Here is a 25,131-nt window from a genome sequence, read left to right on the forward strand (position 1 = left end):
AATCCCCTTATTTTAAAAAGATTTATTTATTTATTCATACAAGAACTGGGGTACAGGCCAGAGGTGCAGGAGGGTGAGAAGATTCACCAGAGACAAAGTAGAGAGCAGAACAAATGGATCTACTGAAATATACTGCTGAGGGGAGCAGCGAGCAAGATAGGAGAGGTCTGCTGCGCCATGTGGGTCACCCCCTGGCTGGGTATCCAACTCATGCTGAAGCAGCTGCAGATGGCTTCATAGTGCTGCACTTTAACCCACTGAGCTGTCTCACCAGGTAGGGCTCATATTTTGTTTTGTTTTTTAACTATTTTTATTAAAGCTGTCTTCTGGGCAGATATCAAAATAAGTCTTAAGCTTCCACTTTTGACAATAGAGTATTTTAATAGTGCAGTAATAAAAATTAAGGACAATTGAATATTTAATGAGGACAGGAACTTGGTTGGGTATGATGTAACAGAAAAGGGATGAAATGAATTCAGGGCAAAGGGTAATTAGGAAATTGTGAGAAAGGAGCCCTTACCCCTAATGGCTAGGGGATTCGAAGCACTGAAGAAGTGTTTTCCTGCCACTGGGTGGCAGTAGCTACCAATTAATTTACACCAAAATATTTCAGTTTATGACTTGATAAAATGCAGGACTATATCTCAAGGGAAGAGTGATTTGTTTTTTTTTCTTAGATGTATCCTTTCAATTAATTAATCTTTTCGTGTAATACATTTATTGTATCAGTTCTTCTACTCTGATTATTAATGACTATGATGAAGGTGAGGAGGAGGAAACAGACTGGAAGATGATGAGCTGAAGTCTTGAATATTACTCAGGTAATCCCCTCCTGCCTCTTCAAAGTTAAATTCCACTGATTTTCCTTTAGAATAAAGATCACACATAATAATGACAATAGAAGTTTTCTCCCTTCAATCTATAGCTGTAGTGGTGTTCATAGTGTGGTAGATCAAAATAATTTGGTGACAGTTTAGTAAGAATGGATCGGAGGGCATGCCGAACAAAAATGGAAATAAAATAAAATAAAAATAAAGTAATGGAAGTTAACGTATTAATAGGTATTTATAATAATAATTTATTTACAAATAATATTGTGTATTAATATGCAATCACAATAAGAAGAAGTAAGTTTATGGAGATAAAGAATACATTTTGTCTGGCATTAAAGTCAAGTAAAAAACTTGGGAGGTCTACTAAAGTGAGCTGAGGTCACTCTTTTTTAGGTATTACAGATGATTTTAGTCCAAAATAACTGTATGGAACTACATAATTACTGGAGACCAGACTAAAGAACTACTAAAGTTCAGTCCCTAAAATCATGTTTTCTGGGGCTCTCCCCGATGGTGCAACAGGTTAAAACACTGCACTAAGAAGCTTAAGCCACTTCTGCATGAGTTCAATCCCCACCTGCCCCGGAGGTGACCCACATGGCACGGCAGACCACTCCTGGCCCGCCCACTGCTCCTCTCAGCAGTGTACTTCATAGATCTGCCTGTTCTGCTCCCCACTCTGTCTCTGGTAGCTCTCCCACCCTCTGCATCTGTGGCCTGTACCCCAGTTCTGTATGAATAAATAAATCTTTAAAAAAAATAATTTTTTTAAGAATATGTTAGCCCATGACAAAATGCTTATAACAATATTTTAAGCTTAATAGAACAACAGTTTATAGTTCTTAGTGTACATCTCATTTTTATATTGCAGAAATTTTTTCGAGCATAACAAAACTAAGGCAATATAGCTTAACTAAAATGTTCTGGCACAGTGAGTGAATGATGGGGTTGCTGGTTAATTCAATGTTAACTTTATTCTTATTTTTTATAAGTCTCTAATACAATTATAAAAATAATAAGTAATTTCATTTAATATTTCCAGAACTTTGTTATGATTGTATCATTCAATTTATAGATCTATGCCTTTTACTTAAAGAAGTTAATGAGTAAATATGAACTAGAGAAATTGTTATCACAGCAATTCTTCTTAAAAGCAGAGTAATGCTTATAAAGTATAATGGAAAGGGCATATCAAAATACCTCCATATTAGACTTCTGTTAATTAACAATTTGTTCAGTTTCCTCTCTTTTATTTATCCTCCTTTCTTTTCCATATATCCTGCTCCAGTAAATCAACATTTGCAAACAATTCTCCATACTGGGGATAAGCTCAGCCTCTTTCAGTAGAAACTAGGCTGTTACTGAAGCTCCTCATTATTTTTACTTTCATTCCTTGTTTAACTAGGGTCTTCAGAGCTTGGGGTCAATCTCTCCTGATAAGAGATGGTGTTTTTCATCTTCAGGTAATTCTGATTGTCGGAAAGTTTTTATTCTCATGAAACTCAAAGGCGATTTATGTAATGTCTACCCACTGACCACATTTTAAGACAAGTTTACACTTTCCCCTGTGCTTTCTTTAAACCAAGCATGTCTTGGTTCCCTAGCCATCTTCATAATCACTGTCTCCTCAGTCTTCTATAATTTTTCTCTTTGTCTCTTTAAGAAAAAATGGCCAACACTGAAATTATCTGGAAGCAAGTCAATAAATTGAAAGAGCTTCTTCTTTTAGTCAGGAGATTTTTTTTTCTAGCTTATTTCTGGATAGTTGATGTTCCCAATCATTATGTCTGAACCATAACAATTATTCTGGAAATTTGTTGGTAGATATGTTTAAGCAGTGGCTGATATGTGCTGCTTATCATTATCGGTTATTTTCTAATCCCAAATAGAACAATAGGGATTAAAATATATGGGTTCTGTACACTTTTATGGATAGTAAATATGGTAAAGAACCAAGAGCCTCACAATGGAGAATGGAAAGTTTCTCAACAAATGGTGTTTGTTGATAGATCTACAATATGAAAACCACATGCAAAAGAATAGAACTAGTCAACTGTCTCACACCACACAACAATTCAATTCAAAATGGATTAAACACTTGGATGTAAGCTCTGAAACCATAAAACACAGAAGAAAAAAAAATCAAAACATGCTATGGCTCTTGCTTCAATGTCTTTGGGAGCTTAATTCCAAGAGCAAGAGAAACAAAAGCAAAAAATAAGCAAATGGTACTATATCAAACTAAAATGCTCTTATGCAGCAAAATAAACTATTACTAAAATGAAAAGACATCCTGGCGAATGGCAAAAAATACTTACATATCATCCATTCTACAAAGGGTTATTATTTAAGATCAACAAAGATCTTGGACATCTCAACAATTAGAAAACAAACAACCAAGTCAAAAATTGGGCATAAGGATTAAGTAAACACTTTTCCATAGAAGACATACAGATGGCCAAGCAGAACATTAAAATATGTTCATCATCACTTATCATCAGGGAAGTGCAATTAAAACCACAATGCTCTGTCACCTCACATTCCAAAGGATGGTCCATATCAAAAACAAACATACAAATATAAACAAAACTATAGAAACAAATGCCTATCACTTATCATTTACTTTTGGTAGGAATGTAAACTGGCCAAGTCCCAATGGAAAACAGTATGGCTATTTCTCCAAATGTTAAAAATAGATTTATTTGATCTAGTTATATATGTAGGTATATATACAAACAATTAAAAAAAAACACTACTTTGAATTAATGTTTGCACTTCTATATTCATTGCAGCACTAATTACACATAAGTACCTGGAAACAATCTAAGTGCCCAAGGACACATGATGATTAGATAAAAATATGTAATCTATACCTACTGAATACTATTCAGCTATAAAAAGAAATGAAATAAGGGTCACCCCTAGTGGCAAAAAGGGGTTAAGATGCAGTATTAGGATGCTATCTGCAGCCATTGCAGCAGGACCTTGATCCCCAGGCAGGAGAGTGACCCACATGGCGTGGCAGACCACTCCTGACCTGCCCACTGCTCCCCCCAGCAGTTTATTTCAGTAGATCTGTCTGCTCTGTTCCCTACCCTGTCTCTGGTGAATCCTCTCACCCACCTCATCTCTGGCCTGCATTCCTGCTCTTCCTCCAGCTCTTCTATGCATAAATAAATATTTAAATAAAATAAAATAAAAAGAGATAAAGCTTTCCATTTTCAACAGCATCGATGGCACTGGAGAACATGAATCTTCACAAAATTAATTAGAAGGGGAAAGACAAATATCAGACAATTTCACTCATGTGAAATACATCAAAACAGAACAAAGGAACAGGGGAAACTAAAGCAAAATCAATTTTTGAAATGTGACTGCATAGGCTGTAGCAGGATGTATGGAAAGTAAGGAGTAAAGCTGGAGAGGAGGTCTAATCAACAGTGGTGGAGGAATATAGATGCTTTAATGGTGGGTATGTAATGAACATTTGAAGAGGGATGAACATATATTACCAAAATATATAGTACTGTAATCTAATGTCACCTCAAAAGAAAATAACTTAGTACAAAGAAAAAATAGGTATTCTACAAACACTATCCATTGTTCCTTTCCTTTTTTTTTGAGTTCTATACTTCACAGAACTCAACAAAATGGTTCCCGGCCCTCCCTGGTGGCACAGTGTGTTAATGTACTGCACTGAGAAGCTAAAGCCACTTCCGCATGAGTTCGATTCCCGCCTGCCCTGGAGGTGACCACATGGCATGGCAGACCTCTCCTGACCCGCCTACTGCTCCCCTCAGCAGTGTACTTCGTCCATCTGCCTTTTCTGCTCCCCACTCTGTCTCTGTTGATGCCTCTCGCCACCCCTGAGCCTCTGGCCTGTACCCCAGTTCTGTATGTACAAATAAATAAATCTTAAAAAAAAAAAGAAAGAAATAAAAAAGAAAGAAAGAAAAAAAAAAGGTTCCCTGTGAGGAAATGTAAATGGACAACACGTATCTGAAAAATGTCCAACATCTCTTGTAATAGGGAAATGCAAATCAAAACAAGTCCACTCTTAGGAATCTACCCAATGGGCACAAAAACATTCATTCAAAAGGATATCTGCACCCCTATACATTCCCACCAAAAGGATACCTGCAGCACTATTTAGAATATGGAAGATATGGAAATAACACAAATGCCCCGAAATAGATGACTGGATCATAGAATACTATTCAGCAATCAAAAAAAAAAAAAAAAGATAAACTCATGCCACTCATAGAAACATAGATAGAGCCAAAAGTGATTATGCTCAGTGAAACAGGTCAGAAGGAAAAAGAAAAATTTCAGATAGTTTCACTTACAAGAGGAATATAAGGGAGCAGAGGGAAAATAACAACAACAACAAAAAATTCACAGACAATTATAAATCAGAGACACTTTATGGATGAGGTGGGGAGAGAGGAGCCAGAACAGGGGAGGAAGGAACACAGGGGACTACAGTGATGGTGCATAGGTGAACTGCTGGTGGGAATTCTATGGGACCACACATGAGCAGAGAAATGAACAATAATATAAAATATATATAAGTGAATAAATGATATTGAAAAAATTGTTCCCTCTGAAACATACCTCAACATGATAAAAGCCATATATGACAAACTCACAGCCAGTATTATCCTCAACTGAGTAAAGCTGAAATTCTTTCCCTTGAGATCAAGAATAAGACAAGGGTGTCCACTACCGCTACTACTCTTCAACATAATATTGGAAGTTCTAGCCAGAGCAATAAGACAGGGAAAAGACAAACAAGGAATCCAAATAGGAAAAGAAGAAGTAAAACTGTCCTTATTTGCAGATGATATGTTAATCTACATGGAAAACACTAAAAACTCCACAAACTAATCAAAACCATCAACCAGTTTAGCAAGGTAGCAGGTTATGAAACAACACAAAAATCAGAGGACTTCTTATATACAGACAACCAATCAGAAGCAACGGGGGAAAAAAAATCCCCTTTTCAATTAAAACAAAAAGAATCAAATACCTGGGAATCAACCTAACAAAAGAGGTAAAAGACCTATACAAAGAAAATTACAAAATACTGTTAAAAGAAATACAAGAAGACACTATGAAATGGTAAAGACATCCCCTGCTCATGGATCAGGAGAATTAACATCATCAAAATGGCCATCTTACAGATTTAATGCTCTCCCAATAAAAATCTCAATGACATTCTTCAAGGAAATAGAAAAAAAATATTAATGAGATTCATATGGAACAACAAAAGACCTCGAATAGCTAAAACTCTTATGATTAAGAAGAAAGAGAATGGAGGCATTATAATCCCAAACTTCAAGCTATACTACAATGCCATAATAATCAAAACTGCTCGGTATTGGAACAAGAACAGACATACAGACCAGTGGATTCATACAGAAAACTCAGATATAAACCCACAGGTTATGGCCAGCTAGTCTTTGACAAAGGAGCAAAGAAGGTACAGTGGAACAAAGAAAGATTGTTCAGCAAATGGTGATAGGAAAACTGGGAAGCTACATGCAAAAAAATGAAACTAGATCACTACCTCACACCATATACAAAAATCAACTAGAAGTTGATAGAATACTATTTAGCAATCAAAAAAGACCTAGACATAAGAACAGAAACCATAAAACACCTGGAAGCAAAGATGGGCCAAACACTACACGACATATACTTCAGCGACATCTTTAAAGATAGAGCACTCAGTGCAACAATAGTGAAGGCAATGATAAATAGATGGTACTACATCAAGTTAGAGAGCTTCTGTACAGCAAAAGAGACATTACAAAAAACAGACAGACATCCCACTGAGTGGGAGGAAATTTTCTTACACAAAACTAGCAATAAAGGATTGATCACAAAATATACAGAGAACTGATGAAACTCAACAAAATTAAACAACCCCATCAAAAAATGGGCAGAAGACCTATAAAGACACTTCTCCAAAGAGGAAATGCAGATGGCCAACAGCATATGAAAAAATATTCAACATCACTTGTAATAAGGGAGATGCAAATTAAAACCACAATGAGATACCGCCTCACCCCAGTGAGAATGGCACATCTTCAAACAACTAGCAACAACAAATGTTGATGAGAATGTGGAGAAAGAGGAACTCTCCTGTACTCTGCATTACTGGTGGGAATGCAAACTAGTACAACCACTATGGAAAACTGTTTGGAGGTTCCTCAAACTGCTAAACATGGAGCTTCCCTACAACCCAGCAATCCCACTCCTAGGTATCTACCCAAAAGACACAAAAACACTGATTCAAAAAGATACCTGCACCCCCATGTTTATTGCTGCTTTATTCACAATTGGAAAAACATGGAAACAGCCCAAATGCCCAAAAATGGATGAATGGATTAAAAAAAAGAAACACATGTCTTTTGCAGCAACATGAATGGAACTGGAAAAGATCATGCTTAGTGAAATAAGCCAGAAAGAAAAGGAAAAATACTGGATGGTTTCTCTCATAGCAGGGATATACCAGAACAGGTGAAAAAATAATGATAATGATAAACATCTATATACGAGAGACATTTTGTGAGGGTGGAGTGGGGAATAGGATCAAAAATAGTGGGGGGGAGGGAAATGCACTGGTAATGGCCCATGGGTGATTTGGTGGTGGGAAGCCCAAGGGGATTGCAAATGAGATGGAAAAATGCACAAAATGATGTAAAAATAAACTATTATATATATATATATATATAATATACATATACATATGCATATATGTGTGTGTGCATATAATTTTTTCCTCTGAAATAAAGGGAGATTTGTACAATTTATGCTCAACATACAACTTCAGAATCTCTGGAGGAGGAGCAATGATGCATTATCAGTTCAAATATTTGTTTTAAAGGTAACGATTTCTGAATGTTCATTTCCTTAACTAGTGTTTTGTTTTTAAAGGTGCCTTTAAGGAGTAACTGTAATACTTGGAACAAGTGAAAAATGTAATGTGCCTTAAATTTTTTCCTGATTTCTGGGCAAAAAAAAGGAAGAGTATGTGATTAGAGGAAAAGGACATTATAGCTATTTTGTTTTTCACAGCAGACCTTGAAAGAAGCAGATTGGCAAATCTTTTCTGCTAAATGACATAAAGAGGAACCACAAATATTGCAAGAGAATGTAAGCTTTCCTCCTGACAACCAGAGAGCATATGGCTGTATATCAGCTAACAAAATGATATTAAGTGAAAGAAAGGCATCTATCACGGCTCTTCATGTTGAGCTGCTGGGTGTTCTGAAAGTATTGGAGGAGTTCCAGTATGTCCCCCTCTGTGCAAAGGGTAATGATGGGTGTTGTCCACTAAGCCTCCGATAAAAAACTGGCACTGCTTTTCAAGGATTTAAAAGAAATGGCTGGAATACAGCATAATAGTTCAGAGCACTGACTTTGGTCAGGAAAACAGATTTTAAACATGGTGTGTCACCTACTAGTGAGACTTAGCAACTGCACTGAATCCCAATGACCCCATCTGAGAAATGAATGTACTACTACAAGCTTCCTAATAGTTATCTTAAAAATGTTATTAAAAATATGACAGTGTTTATCAGGTACCTCTAATACCCATTTTTAATCCAATAAGCCATAAATAAGTCAATAATTATTATTAAAATTGTGTAATTTTCTAGAAACTTATGGCACAGACCTGTATCCGAATGCCTGACAGGAAATATAAAAATATTTTCTATATTCTTATTCTTATTTTCTTATACACAGAATCCTGCTTTCGGTCAAACATGTATATATTTGCAGGCAGGTTTTCCTATATCAAATCAACATATACTGGGGAATTTGGACACTGTTATCAATATTTTTTCTTCATGTCCAACATGATGAGCTGCAAGTGGCAAGACATCAAGGCTTCTAACTGGACTACCTTCTAAAAAATAATTATCAATTGTGTTAACTTACAGTTTTATGTCAGGAAAGTCAGTAATACTTACTTCGAAATGTAATACTTCAAAGCCTATGTCATGTCTAACGTGAGTTTATGTTCCTAGGAACCAGAGATAAACACAGGATGCTGGTCATCCTGAAAGCTTCATCTATTTTTAGCTCAGGCAACAATCATTCTACAATTCAATGTGTTCAGAGCCAGAGGCCTGGGAGTCAACAAAAGAGATCCAGCAGGGATACTGTCAGCTCGAAATACTTCCGAAATAAATCTCCAATCTGCTCCCACTCATCACTTTCCTACTTCTACTGCTCTTACTATTCTCTCAAAACTCAGAGACTTTTTCCCCTCCCTTTTCCATATTGTTCCCATCATATCAATGACTATTGCCATTAAATCTATGTCCACAATAAAAGTTTCATTTCATTCAGGCTTTCATCAAGTCTCCTCTGGATTTTCTAAAAGTGCACCCCCCATCTGAGCACATGTGCATGCACACACACACAGACACACACACTCTGTCTATCCCCTGCCCTAGAGTTTCTCAGTTTCATTCAAATCCATTCCTAATATGCATTTTTGCACCTTGCTCCTTTGTTTAAATATTTTTCAATAGCCACACTTCTTGGCTGTCATAGGATAGGACGGATAGTTCCAACTCCACTTGTCAGTTGATCTCCTGCTGTTTCCACCCAAAGTGGGCTTCATCTGCACACTACAGGTTATCACCTTTGCTTATGTCTACTTCTCTACTTGCAAAGTTTTATTCTTACTGCTATATTTCCTCTAAGGTCCACCTCAAATTCCCAACCAGATGTGATTCCATCTTTCTGTGAGAAAGAATTCCCACAAACGAACTCACACTTATTGTGCATCTTTTTATGAACCTTATTGCATTTTGACTCTTATTACAGCTATTTACATATTTATTATCTCTGGCACTAGACCTTACGTTATTTTTTTAGGTCTTCTTTTTTTTTAAGATTTATTTATTTATTCATACAGAACTGGAGTACAAGCCAGAGGTGCAAGGGTGGTAAGAGGCTTCACCAGAGTCAGAGTGGGGAGTAGAACAGGCAGACTGACTAAGTACACTGCTGAGGGGAGCAGCGGGCAGGTCAGGAGAAGTCTGCCACGCCATGTGGGTCAACTCCAGGGCTGAGATCAAACTTGCACTGAAGCGGCTGCAGCTCACTTGCAGTGTTGTGTCCTAAACTTTTGTGCCACCAGGGAGGGCCTAGACCTTAAGATTTTTAAGGAAGACTGTTTTAAAGTTATTTCATGGCATCCTACTTCTACCGAGAATACTTAGCAAGCTCCTGGTTCATAGTGTGTACTGACTATATTATTGGGAGGGAAGAGGAAGACTCTTGCTCACACTGCATGATAAACAGTAGGTTCGCAATAATTATCTGTTGGATTAATAAAATCATACATGTACTTTGTCTGTATATATCACTAAAATTGCTCCTTCAAATAGTAGCAATAAAGCCCTATGCCCATTCCTTTCTGAAATAATCTCCTGGCTGGATTCTAGAGCACTGAGCTATCCTGATTGCCCTGTTTCTTTTGTGCTTATTACTCCTCAGTGTCTGTGGTTGGATTCTTTTTTTTTTTTCCCCACTCATTCTACAAAGTGATCTCCAAAGTTTCAATTCTCTTCTTTTCACTCTATGCCATTTGTGGTGTTAACTATTATTTCTCTGCCAGCAACTTCTCACATTGAGTACTAACCTCTATAAAGAAGAAAAAGACTTCCAGCTGTCTTTTCATAACAATGTCCTTCCCATATTTCAAGCTCCACATTTTTATCTTTGTTTTATTTACTTCTATGCTGCCAATTATTATGCGCTGTGGTAGAAAACTGTTATTTTTCTCTTTCAACATTACCTCCTGACTAGCAATTATACTTGATTTTTCCGCTGAGGAAGACATCTATCATGCACTTCTGCCATGTACTTCTCGTTTCCCATGACCTAGGAAACCAGGTTTCATAAATTAGTATATTCCAATTCCCTTATCACTGTAATAGTTTTAGATAACACAAGGCACAAGGTCGATTAAAAGAACAGAGAGTGAATTCTCTGCATTTTGTTTCATCAGTCAAGCATACAGATTACCAACGTAGTTATGGTGGGGATGACCCAACAACTGCCTGGAGTCACAATTTAAAATAGAATAAAGTGTGAACTGAATGAATCAGGCATTGAAGTGCCTCACACAATACCTGACAATAAGAATATTCTAATCATCTTCCCCTAAAAATACTGTGAAAATAATTCCCTGAAATACTGTCATTTTTCCCCAAAATATTTTCCTCCTCCAATGCCTCTCATGTCTAGAAATAGCACAGGCTTCCACTCAGTTCTCCTCCTTGACATCTGGGATTCCTTATTGACACCTCCTGCACACCCTATGTAACAATCAATAAATCACACAGTATTTTTTTAATCTCCAGATTATATTTAAAATATATTAAATATATTTGCTTCCATTCACTTCCACTGATTCGCTCTATTCTAAAGTCTTATCCTGTCTAATAAACATAGCAGTAAAATCTTCCTAGTTATTCTTTCCACCCTAACCTTCACCAAGTCTTGACATTCATCTAAAAGTGCTCATGATCCATCTTCTTCTATGGACTCAGACTTCATCTCTCTTTTTACTCTTTGAAACTCATCAAATTCCTTCCCAACCTCCTTGACTTAGCATATGCTATTTCTTTAGTCTGAGAGATTCCTATTATATTCTGACTGGGAAATTCCTATTCCCGATTTAAATGTTGCATGAATATTATTGCCTATGTATTACTTTTTATAAAAGACCTTAACTTCCTGGACTGAATTTCTATTTTATGATCTTACGGCATCCTGGCTTTCCTTTGCAGCACTGTAATTAAATGTCTTCCTACCACAGACCACATCTTGAAGACTTATCTTTTTGTGCTTTTATGTATCCCTCATACATGGCACAAAATGTGATAAAGAACACAGAAATATTTCATGAATAAAGAATCAAAGAGGCACAACTTTCTAAACTTACTTTGTTTTATTGCCCTCTGAGCATGTCTCCACTTTTATATTCCACAGCACAGTAGAATCTCATTCTCTTTCACTGAAGCACAAAGTCAGCCTTAATATCCAGGCTCTTCTATTTTCATTTTCATGCTGTTCCCTACCAAATCTTGAATTTGCCTCCATAAGTAGTTCATAAATGCTATTTTTATTTCCATTTTCAATAGAGTCACCATCATCCTGATTCTATATTTTAACAGAAACAAGTACATCATCCTCCTGACTCCAATTCTTTACACAGCTGCTTGAACGATTATTCTTCCAAAAAAACAATTAAAAAAAAAACTGACTTATGTTCCTCTTATCCTCAAATCTTTAAAACATATTTTAGTTTCTGCCAATTTCTAAAAAAAAAAAAAGTATTTAATGCAAATTCTAACTAGGGAGTACTCGAGGACCCCACATTTAGGTGAAGTCTATTTCTTCGTGTTCTCTTTCTGCACATCTCTGCTCTGAAACCAATATTCCAGTTTACCATTTTCCAGCTCTCCATGCATCATGCTTCCACCATCCTGGAACACTTTGTCTCCCCAACTCCCAATAAACACTCCTTATATTATTTTTCTATACTTACCACCAAAAACACAACTTCCATGAACTCATCTGTCTCTCCCTACACTTTCCTTTGTGAATCCATGAAATATCTGTAGATTGTACCTCGTATTTAACTACATTTATTTAGATTAGTAGAAGGCAGTATAACTTAGTAACTAAGAATAATTGTTATGTCAGCTGGCTGTCATAGCCCAACTATTTTCCAGCTTTGTAACTATAAAAAAGTTAAAATATTTTGTTACAGTTTTCTCTTTAATTAGTGCAGTGGCAATGCATAAAATTTCTATAAATATTAGATAAAATAACACTTGCAGAACTCTTAGAAGAATTCAAATGTTTATTATGCTACTGTTTACAAATGAATTTTCTCCATCGGCTATAATGTCATTGGATCTAGAGTCCAGTATAAACCAATGATTATTTGCCAAACTGATCTATAAGAAAACTAAAGGGCCCTATATTTCTTGAGACAGTATTATCCTAACTAATTGAAAAAAAAAATTCGGAAAGCAAAGAAAGAGAAGGGAAAATCATTAGAAGTTTAAAGAAGGGAGAAAAATATGGCAAAATTGTCAATAATATTATAATTATAACTCTAAGAATACAAGAAGGAATCTTGTACAATATGCTGAAAGCTTGAATAAATGAAGAACAGGGTTTGATATTAAAGTATGGTTTCTGATATAATTATTTTTGTAGTCAGGGGCTAAGAACTTGGCAACCAGCGAGCTGTGACATGTGATATTCCTTGTTGAGAAATATGAACTACTGAGGGAAAAAATTGTCCTGTTCAGTTTTCCTGTCCCTTTTCTTTACACTAGGCAAGACAATTTGAATTTCTGGGATTCATTTTTTAAAGGAGGGAGATGGATTGGATAGGATTTGTGAGTACCTCTGTTTCGATCACAGTTCTATGTGATCCAATTCTCCCCCCGAGCCCGTCCTAAACACATCAGCTTGTTTTTACCAGATATTTCTCCAGTATTTACCACATGTATCAGATATTTCTACCATATCTATATGATGTATATTATAGAACTCTGACATTAGAAAAGGAAGTTATAGTCTGCATTCTTTTTAGAAGAATGAGGGGATTAATACTAATATCACATGATTATACAATTAAGAGTCAACACATGTTGGATGCTCAGCCTTTGCTATTGGACTTGATAGATCCCAATAATTATTTATTTTCTCCTCCATTTGGAAAATTCTTAAACATCAAGATCTAGCATAAATATTAACTTATGAAGGTTTTTAAACTTCTCTATATACTCCTATTCAAAACTTAACTAAATAGATTTATGTCCATTACAGTGTTGACACGAATCAAATTTTACAGTAATTTATATTCACAATAAATCTATCTTCCTATTCTGGTATTATTATTATTTTTTTAATGCTAAAACTAGCGTTAGCAGAATTCTTAACACATTCAAAAAGTTCAAAGATTATTTTCTGATGAATGAATAAATGAAGCTATTAGGTAAGGAGAGAAAAACACCTCATTTCTCCCAAAACACAAACTATAATTTAACAGCTTGGGAAAAAAACAAAGGTTGAAGGATTCTGTCACAAGAGCAGGTAAATTTAATTTAAAAAACCTTCTTGAAGTCCTCTTTAGGAAATGCTACATTACTCAGCCGTTTCTGTGTCTCTACCGGCCAACTAAGCCAATTTGACCCTCCTAGTTCATGAATATCTCATTGTTCTGGAGATTTTCTCTAGTGCCATGTCTTAGGAAAACAAATGAAAGATTTTCTTGAGCAGCTAATTAACTTTTTTTTGATCAAGAAAATGCATCCAAACAAGAATTGTGCAATATAAATCTAACATAAATCACAAATATGACTCAATTATTTAACTGAATTTTCTAATGGTCACATTAGGAAAGAAATTGGTGAAAATTTTAAGATTTACTTTATCTAACTCCATATGTATATATACTATTGTTATTTCTCCATGTAATCAAATTTTAAAAATATTTTACTATTTTTTTGCATACTTGGTCTCTGAAATTTAGGCTGAATTTTATATTTGGAGTACTGCTTCAGACTAATCACATTTAAATTGCTCAAAAGCCACCTGGATCTAATGGCCACTCTACTTGATTGTGCAAATCCTGATGTTACCTAATTCTAGTTATGGTTACAAGTGAAAGAAAAAAAAGATGCTTCCAAAATATTTTATCACACAGGAGATAAAGTTAGTTAACTACAAAGTTAGTTAATTTGAGTTATTAAGAATGTTACAGGCATTTGCTTTCTGCTAACCCACATTTTCTGATAACCCATTATGTAATGTCTTCCAAACTTAGATCTTGTAATACAGCAGTACTTTCAATTCTCTTTCATAAACTCTTTATGTTTCCCTCTGAAAGATTATGCTATAGCTCTGAGGGCCTACGAAGTTTGATGATAATGCCTTGCTATAGCTGAAAATATTTTAGCAAAATATGAGTTAAATCCCTTCTTTCTTAAGTGTATTCCTTTGAGAATACCTTTTCTTTAAGAATTGTTGAAGAATATCTTTAACTATAAGTGATTTCAGTTTAAAGACTATGAATATTGTTAAATATATTTTATAATATTAAAAGAAATCTCAGTTTACATAATCACTAGAAAATACATTCATACTACCCCTGGTTAAGGACACAATGATAGAAAGACAAACTTCTAATTGTGGTTATTTTTAAGGCATCGATAAAATAGTTTGGTAATTTTTAAAACTATTGTATGAAGGCACAATATGTATAAGTACATTTGTTCTTAACCTCTTTAAATAAGTTGTGCACTTAACCTGTTCATTTGGATCTCTATATATATGAATTTAAAAGAAAGTATTTGGGCAGAAAATATTCAGAATTGTAGAACTTTGACATTTCTTGTTCAATATCTTTGGATGTGTACACTTGATAGATGAGTGTTGGCATCTGTTTTTAAAACCTCCTTGAAGGCAATTCACTTACAAACATAAGCTGATCAGTAGCTCTCTTGGGTTTGGAAATAATAGAGAAACTTCTAAAAATTAGGTGCCATTTCTCAGTTACTCTGGAAAAGCCCTTGACAACATGCCACAATTTCTGTAGAAAAAGCTGCTGCTTTGAAATGCTCATGGGAAGAAACCCTTGATTCTGTTAAAATACTATGTACCAATGATAGTTCAGCAGTGCCAATAATTTGAAATCACTCTTGTTCAGTTTGGGACAGTAGCCAGACAGCTGCATCTTCCTTTTGGTTGAGTACTTACTTTAATTAATATTTAATTAACATTATAATATCATTATATTTTTATGTATTTGTAGAAACAATGTTAGCCTAAGGAGTAGTTGACTTGAACTCTTATCTTGATTCAATAGTTAGACGGCTGTGCTAATTCTGGGCTTCAGCTTACTTATTGGTGGAGTAATGAGTTTGGAATGATTTACATACATAATAAAGTATCTCTCATTCCAGTTTATATTATGTGACTTAATCATAATTCTCAACCAACATCAAGAGAGAAAAAAAAATTCATGTTTTCAAACTAGACTTCTATCTCTTCTTTACCATTAGCTGTCGACAGGTCTCAAATGATACAGAAAACACAGAAACCATCAGAGATTCCTCTCACAAATGCCATGAAGTGTGACAAACCCTATATATTCCGACATTCATTTTGCTCTTTTTCTTTTTCAAAATAGTCAAAGATAAAACTCATCAACATGAAACCTACCACTTCAGCTCTAAATTCAATCATCTTTCACCTACTCAAACACATTTTCTATATATTTGTACTGTCCCTTTCTACTCCATTATTCACATTCCCATGTAAACATGCCACAAAGCCTCCCTTAAAAATAAAAACCTAGATGACTTCACTAACATGACCATGAAGAGTTGCTGGGATTAAGTTCTCTCTTGAACATAATAAATAAATGAGAAACTATAGCAAATTCCAGCTAAACTCAGAGGTTATGAACAGAATTGGTGATCTAGGGGTAACAGGAGGAAGGTGAAAGCAATGAAAGAAGAAATGAGTGGGAGATATCAAACAGGACCCCATCTCTCACCTACAAACCCAGAAAACCTCAACCAAGGAAAGAAAAGGAGGAGAAAAAAAAACCTGAAAGCAACTGGGAAAGCTGAAATGTCTGAAAACACCAGAGGGAGAAGCAAACGTCAGCAGTCTGATTTGCATGGAGAGGAGCACGATTACTACAGATCCACAGGGGTGAGACCTGTGATAAGACTCACTATTGGGGGCAGGGCAGGGTCCTGGCCCCAGCCTACAGGAACACCCAGTCCCCTGACACAGCCTAAGGTAGGGTGGAAGCCCTCCCACCTTCAGCAGCAATGCTCTGATAGTGGAAGCCAGGCCAGGAGTGGCAGCCAGCATACAACACCCAGTGTCAGCCCTGGCCAGGAAGTGCTTCTGCTCCTGAAACATCCAGGTCTCTGTCATGAATGGGCACTCTATGCTTTTGCTCCCCTGGGCTTTGCCCTGAAAGGCGAAACCTGCACTTTTTGGCCCCCAAGACCTTATGACCTCGACTGGGTGAGAAAGCCTGCACTCAACTACAGGCCATTAGCTGGAAAAGATGCAGGGGTGGCCCTGGCTGTAACAGGCAGGACTTGACCTGAAAGGGAAAATTTATACTTTTTGCTCCCTAGGACCTTACCAGCCAGGCAGGGTGTGATAGCCTATGCTCAGTTCCTGACACTAGCTGGAAGGGCGACAGAGCATGACCAAAGTTCCTGAAACAGGTGGGGGCTCTTCCCTGAATGGGAAAATTGGCTTTTGCTCCCCAGGACCTTGGGGGCCAGGCGGGGCATGACAGCCTGTGCTCAGCTCCCAGTCAGTAACAGGAAGGGTAGCAGGGGTGGCTGCAGTTCGCTGGATCAGGTAGGGTTCCCCTGCAATAATGGACAGCACACAGCACCTGATTGTAAGTAGAAGCTGGGCAGTGGAAAAGCTGCCACTACAAGTGAATAGCATCAATCTGAACTGGAAACCAGGCCCGAGGTGGGCCAATGCCAAAAAGATCACAAAGACCCCATAATGAAATCAGGCATCAGAAGTACCACCACCACCAACAAGAACATGCATCCCCCAATCACAATCACAAGCTAGGGATCTCACCCTCCTCACCCCCCACCACCACCAGACAGTGGAAATTCAGAGGGAGGGAGCCCACCAGATATGGCACTCAAGCTCAACACCATACTCAAGCATCATCACCCCTGTGGAGGATTGGTGCATTAGTCCCTGACCCAGTCCGAATACCAGTCCTCAGCCACCCCAGAAGGAGCACCCAGATAATTGAAAAGAACTTCCCAAGTATGAAGAAGGAGATGAGCATAGATGTACAAGAAGCTAGAATACCAAACTACCATTATGAAATGAGAGATACAGCAAGACACATAATAGTAAAGCTTCCAAGAATCCAAGACATGGAAAAAAAATAATGAGTTTGACAAAAGGGAAGAAACAAGCAACCTATAAAGAAAAACCAATCAGGCTGATATCACACTTCTCTGAAGAAACACTAAGGGCAAGAAGAGAGTGGAGGGACATATTCAAGAAAACTCCAAGACATTAAATGCCAAACAAGAATACTTTATCCTGCAAAGCTCTCCTTCATCTACAAAGAAAGAATAAGGGCATTATCAGACAAAGAGAAATGCCACAATTTTGTCATGACTAAACACTCACTCCAAAAAAACACTACAAGAAGTCCCTAAGCCAAAACCAACAGAGGGTTGAATAAGAACAGATCAAAACAAGGAATAAAAGCACAAAACAAAAAACAAAATGGCAAATATATGTGCCAATGTATCACTATTAGCTCTAAATGTAAATGGTTTAAACTCAGGCTTCAAGCTATTCTACAAAGTCATAATAATCAAAACTGCATGGTACTGGACCAAGAATAGACACATAGACCAGTGGGTTCAAATAGAAAACTGTCAACAAAGGAGTAAAGAATATGCAATGGAACAAAGAAAGTTTGTTCAACAAAGGATGCTGTAAATACTGGTCTGGTACAAAAAAAAAAAAAGAAGAAGCTGGATTACTACCTGGCACCATGCATAAAAAACAAGCTGAAATTTATTAAAGAACTAGACATAAGACCGGAAACTATAAAATATCTAGAAGAAAAGGTGGGTGAAACACTACACAACATACACTTTGATAACATCTTTAAAGATACAACACCCAAAGCAAGGATAGTGAAGGAAAGGATAAACAGCTGGGACTACATCAAGTTAAAAAGCTTCTGTACAGCAAAAGACACTACACAAAACAAAGAGACACCCCATTGATTGGGAGAAAGAATTATTTGCACACAATTCTAATGACAAAAGACTAATCACAGCTGATGAAACTCAACAAAAATTAACTGAACAACCCCATGGAAAAATGGGCAGAAGAGCTAAAAAGACTCTTTTCCAAAGAGAAAATGCAGACAGCCAACAGGCATATGAAAAAATGTTCAAGATCACTTGTAATAAAATAAATGCAAATTAAAACTACAATGACATACCATCTCACACTTGTGAGAATGGCACATACTAAAACAACTAGGAACAACAAGTGTTTGCAAGGATGTGGAGAAAAAGGAACACTCCTGCACTTCTGGTATGAATACAAACTGGTGTAATCACTATGGAAAGCTGTTTGGAGATTTCTCAAACTGCTAAAAATGGAGCTTCCATATGACCCATATGTACAGCAAAAGACACTACACAAAACAAATAGACACCCCATTGATTGGGAGAAAATATTTGCACACAATTCTAATGACAAAGGACTGATGAAACTCAACAAAAATAAATTTAACAACCCCATTAATCCCACTCCTAGGTATCTACTCAAAGGACACAAAAATATCAACTCAAAAGGACACCTGCACTCCATGTTTACTGCTACTCTATTTACTATAGGGAATATGTGGAATCAACCCAAAAGCCCAAAAATAGATGACTGGATTTAAAAGCTGTGGGACAAATACACAATGAAATATTACTCAGCAATCAAAAAGGATAAACGGATGCCTTTTGAAGCAACATGATGGAGCTGGAAGGGATCATGCTTGGTCAAATAAGCCAGAAAGTAAAAGAAAACTATGGGATGGTTTCACTCATAGCAGGAGCATAAGAGTTCAGGGGGAAAAAAAAGCAATTGCAATAAAGTAAAAATGAAAACAATGAGCAACTATAAACTAGAGACATTTTATGGGGATGAAAAGGGGAATGGGATCAAAACTGGGGTTGGAAAAGTGCACAATTATGATGATGGCACACAGGTAAACTGGTTGTGGGAAGTCCATGGGGATTACATCCAAGATGAAAAAATGTGCAAAATGAAGAATGATATAAATAATAAATAATAATAACAATAACAATAAAACATTCCTTGACTCCAATTCCTTTTACATCTATTGCTCTACCTCTTTACACAGGCCCATCTTCATATTCCTGCCAAGTTTCTGCACTTACTATTTCCAGATTCCAACTTCCCATTGTCTGGCAGGGGACTGCAGACTGGCTTATACTATTCCCGATTTACTTCAACTACCTTCACTAAGATAAGAAATGACTTCCTTATTTCAGTTCTCATCAGTTCTTGTTGTAATATTCTGACATCATACTCTCTTTGTACTCAGCATTTTTCTTTAGCCACAACCTCTCAGTTTTAATTTTTTAATCTTTTCCTTTGGTTTATGAGTATCACAGCAGGTAAAGTCTGTTTTGGGAGGTTTCAACCAGCCATACAGCTTAAAATATCTTAGATTTATAGACCACTCCCATTTTTAGATTTCCAGCACACTTCTTTTTTTTCTGAATTCTAAACCTATCAAACAGTCTACAACAGTCTCCATTTGGATATATCACTGTCCTCTAGCAACATAAAGCTCAATAAGTATAAAGTCCTAAGTAAGTAAATATGTTCCAGAGAAATCCTGGATTTCTCCCCCCACACTAACACACACACACACACTCACATCATTTTCTAATCAATGCAGTTCTCAAAAGAGTAAATGGGACCATTATCTCAACAGCTGGCCAATCCCCAAATCTGAGATTCATCTTTAATACTTCACTATAAAATTAATAAATAAAGACAAGCTGGAAACCTAACCCTTGATAGCAAACTACAGAACTGAAGCACCAAGCAGGGGAAGAGAAGGGAAAGAACGAAGGGAGCAAAATGGTCTAAGGTGATGGAATCGGGGTGGGTTGCTGGTGGGCATACTATGGTGGTAATAATTGATGGGGATACTCAAATATTATTTTAGTTAAAAATCAATTATCAAACATGGCATCTAATCAAACAAAGTCTCACTGACTCTGTAGTTCAAACATCCTCTATCTTTATCACTTCCATTCTCACCCATGCTACCAATGTATTTTATATCCTAGAGTCTTCGTAACTAAACTTATGATTTCTTAATTTGTCTAGCTCAAATATATCTTAACTACAACCCAAAATGAGTTTCTTTAAATGCAAATACAATCTTACTGCTTTCTTGCTTTAAATCTTTCAATGGCTCTTTCAATTAGAGGAAGATAAAAATTTTGCAACAAGTGCATAAAACCTTAAGTGTTTTTCATACCATTTGCTTCTCTACCTCTCCAGTAACTTCCATCCTCTTCCTCCTCATTCGCCATACTCCAGTCACCCTTCAGTTTCTCAAAGCACTGAACTGCTCCTATTTCAAGCATCTTAACCCACACCATTCTTTCCGCTTGGAACAATGCTCTTCCGCCTCTTCATCTGAATAATGCCTCATCATCCTTCAGAAAATGTACATTCTTAGAGAGGTTTTTTCCTTGCTTTCCCCATTATTAATAATTTTAAAATATATTCATAAGCCCATATTTTTCCTGTTTGAACAACACATTCTATAATTGTTCAGTTGTACATTATTTGTTAACCTTTATTCCTTTGGAAATTAAAATAGCAGAAGATTGGGGGGCATAATTAACTTATTCACTGCTACATACTCTGAAACTAATAGAACAGAATCTAGTATTTGTGGAATCAATATTTGTTAACTAAATCTTATAGGGAAGAGAATGCCCAAGAGAGTGGGCATATGATTCACAAAAATGAGAACAAACCTGTCTTTCCTGACTTTGCATATTTCTTTCTCTACATCACACTATCATTGCTCTACTTGATTCATCCTGACCCAGGCAGACCCTGGGTTTCCAGTCCATCAAGTGCCATCACTACTGATTTAGACCTGTCTCCATATGCTTAACTTCGGGGGAATCCCAGGTTCTGGATTGTGCTAACACACAACCCTATTTCCTTGTGCTTATTCTGCCTTTATTCAACTTGCAGATCTTAAATTCCTCTGCACTCCCAATTCTGCATTTTTAAGATAGTGCTCATTTTTAAAAGAAGTCACTTTTTCCTTCCTATTTATATTTCTTTCTTTTCTTAGTCTATGGAAAATCCTGCTAATTATGCAGTGTTCTTTTTTCCTTTAAGCTCAACTAATTTCTTATTTTCCACCCTAGAACAAAGCACTGAAATTAAAATAAGCCACATAGATCCACATACCAAGTTTCTTTGATGACAGAAAAAATTCAAAATATTTGAAATTTTAAAATTCCAGCTGGAAAATAGTAAATGTACATCTTTATCATTAGTCATGATCACTGACAAATATAGGCAAGAAAGAGGAAATGTGAAGAGACCACATGGAATAAAAAGCAAACAAGGCATAAATAAATGATAACAAAAGAACTCAAGGGACAGCTGGAAAGAAAACCCCATAGTAGTAAGTAGGGACACACAGCAAGTAGTAAAAGAAATCTCTTCCAAGATTGTAAAATAATCAAATGAACCCAAGACACAGGAATGAATTTCAGAAGAAATCACCAGACATAACATGTAGCTGAATGACTTGCTAAATTCTTAAAATGAATCCAAGTCTAAAAATCTCGTGGACTTCTCACTGGCCCAGGATTCAAATTCTTTAGTCTACGAAAAGAATCAGGCTTGATACTCAGAATGTCATTCCTTCACATCTCCCCCTCAATGTTCATGGATTGCAGGAATTTTTTAACTTAATGCTTGACACATCATGCGTGTGCCAGTTCTGTGCTGTGATAGTTTTTCTTTTTGAAAATAATCTGAAAATTTTAATATAAAATAAATAAGGCCTTTTGATCTTAGCTATTTCTATTTCAGAAATAGCAAGGAAAATTAGAAACGAATTTGTGGATTTGGGGTAAGAGTAGACTTTCAATTAGCCTTCATGTCATATACATGTAAAATTATATGAAATACTATAATACATTAAGGCAAGACTAAAATGTTATAGACACAACTGAAACATGTGGAAAATATAACGGAGGTTTTAATGTAGAAGATGGATTTGGTAAAAAAATAAATAAATAAAAGAAACAAAAAGACATATATGCTAGCTTTGAGACTATGATTTGTGACCTATCCTAACAGTGTTGAAATAACTAGAGACTTCAGGGAAAAGAAGATAGAAGTTATACTCTTACCAAGAATAGTCAACACATCAAATGAGCATCCATGCAACATGCCTGGTAGTTTATGTAAGCCAGTGAGTTATGGAAAAAGCTGTTTAGTTGAGTGAGGGTCAGGGCACTGTGAACTTATCCCAGACCAGGGTACATGCAGCCCAACTAGGGTTCCTACCATGTATCAGTGACAAGAACCAATTGCTTTGCTCTTCACCTCTGCCATTCATGTGTCTGAGTGCATGTGCACATACACACATATTCTTTATGCTATTTTTGTTTTTACCCTACTCTTTTTATTGAATCCTAAATACTCTAGGTTCTCATACCTTAAGTGAAGAAACTCATCTGCTGATATAAATAGCATAATGAAACTGTTGAAACTTTCAGGCAATGTGGTATATTAGAAATATAAGCAGCCATTTCTATCACTATTAATGTCATCATTATTACTATTCTAACTCCTCAAAGCAATCCATGTAGAGAAATAATTAGGAGTCAATAAGTAAAGGAAGAACTAAAAATTTCAACAATGCCACTAAAAATAATGAAAAGACGAATCACTGATCTCTGGTAAGACAAACAAAAAGCCTATCTCTTTATGCCAGTATTGACCTAGAAAACACTTCTGAAATCCCGGGACATGCACGTCAAATCACAACTATTAATGTCCCCAAATTGGCTATTTAAAGTACATATTTTCAAGAAAAGACATATGATCTAAATTTTACCAAGTCTAAAATCCATGGTCAATTCTATCCATGTTCTTACAATTTGCTCACCTTCAGAAATGTCTGAAAACAAAACATCTATACAGAAAATGCATTTTCCAGAAAAATGTGAAATGCTTTCTATTATTGTTGTGGGTCAGTCATAATTACTATTCACCTAAGAGGTAGCAAATCTATTATATATAGTCATTACATTTAATTTTAGAACAACTCCTTGAGATAAACAGTAGTATTAATCTTTAGCAGACACTATCTGGCTCCACAGTGAGATAATACAACTCACTCAAACTTAAACAACAAGAGTTTAAAAATAAATTTTGGAAGAAACACAACTTGGATTCAAGTGAACTCAAGTCTTAATTCCTCCAAAATCTATTTTCATGTCATGCTGTTATCTCCAATTAACTAAATGGACTCTTGTTTTATATGTCAGGCAGCTGTAAGAATAATCAAAAAAAGAAACTTATGATCTTACAAATTCAACATCAACAGGGAAGTTCCTCGAATATTTGTGATGGTAGATTTACACTTCAAAAAACTTTCAAGTTTTTTTTTAAATCTTATTTTGATGATTTTTTGGACACATCTTAGGGTCAAGGCTAAGACTTTGCCATGGAATTGAGTAACAATGTCTGGACCAAATGCCTTGGCCTCATGATTACCAGGTTCTACTCAGCAGAACACACGAAGCTTAGGAAGAAATCAAGAACAGACTCATCTTGCCATTCTTTGAGGATCTTTTGAAAGCTAGTCCCACCCCATTTAGATCAGGTAAGTCTTCATTTACAGTTTTTATGTGAATATCACTGCTTAGGCTCCCAAAGCACTTCATTTTATTTTTCTTTCCATGACTGTACACATGTAATAGCTTTATTAAACACATTTTTCTTTTTTTCTGACCACTGGAATCCTGCCCAAACTCCAAGGCTTGGAAAAAATTCTTCCTCTACGAGGAACACATCTTGACTATGTTTAAATTTGTTGTGTTGTGTCTTCCTGACTTTTCTCATAATATTTAATGACCACTTGAATTTTATAACTTAATTTCATTTTTAAGGCTAAAGCATAAGCATAACTAGGAACTTGATTTAAAGATTTATCTTAACATTCCTGTATCTTACACTCCTCTGAGAACATGGGAGGTTGAGCTAGTTGATCAGCTGACTGTGTCAGTCTCTTCTGGAAAATAGATGAAGTGATGGGGACCTTGTCTTTATGTTATCATGACTGACTAATGTAATCTGGGATGGGAGAAAATCAAGAGGCAAAGTCTTAGTAATGATTTTTTAATAAAAAATTCCCATGTTTCATGTAGTACAATAAAAAGAGCATAGATTTTAAAATAAGACTGCTTTAGGTGTAAATACTAATTCACAGAGCAAATGACAGTGGATTCTAGGTAACTTCTTTTTCCTACATGCATTTTTATAGAATTCTACATTTTTCATGAGGTTGTAAGATTTGAAATAATAATGTATATGATATATTTGGATCATATTGATAATTGACTATGAA

The 25,131-nt window shown here is 36.0% G+C and overlaps 1 protein-coding gene across 4 annotated transcripts in view; it reads right to left on the reverse strand.

Annotated features, from left to right (window-relative positions):
- TMEM196 (transmembrane protein 196) overlaps nucleotides 1–25,131 on the reverse strand; it is a 57,984-nt gene that overhangs the window by 26,026 nt on the left and 6,827 nt on the right. Inside the window, exon 1 of one of the 4 annotated variants that reach the window (XM_012721097.1) lies at nucleotides 20,995–21,052. The exons of the other annotated variants lie outside the window; for them this stretch is intronic. Coding sequence (XP_012576551.1) covers nucleotides 20,995–21,042 — 48 coding nt within the window. The 5' untranslated portion in view covers nucleotides 21,043–21,052. Of the gene's footprint in view, nucleotides 1–20,994; nucleotides 21,053–25,131 lie in introns of those variants that run through there. 4 annotated transcript variants of the gene reach the window in all.

The sequence above is a fragment of the Condylura cristata genome, unplaced genomic scaffold (assembly GCF_000260355.1).
Source record: "Condylura cristata isolate star-nosed mole 26May11 unplaced genomic scaffold, ConCri1.0 scaffold00005, whole genome shotgun sequence".
Classification (NCBI taxonomy): Eukaryota; Metazoa; Chordata; class Mammalia; order Eulipotyphla; family Talpidae; genus Condylura; species Condylura cristata.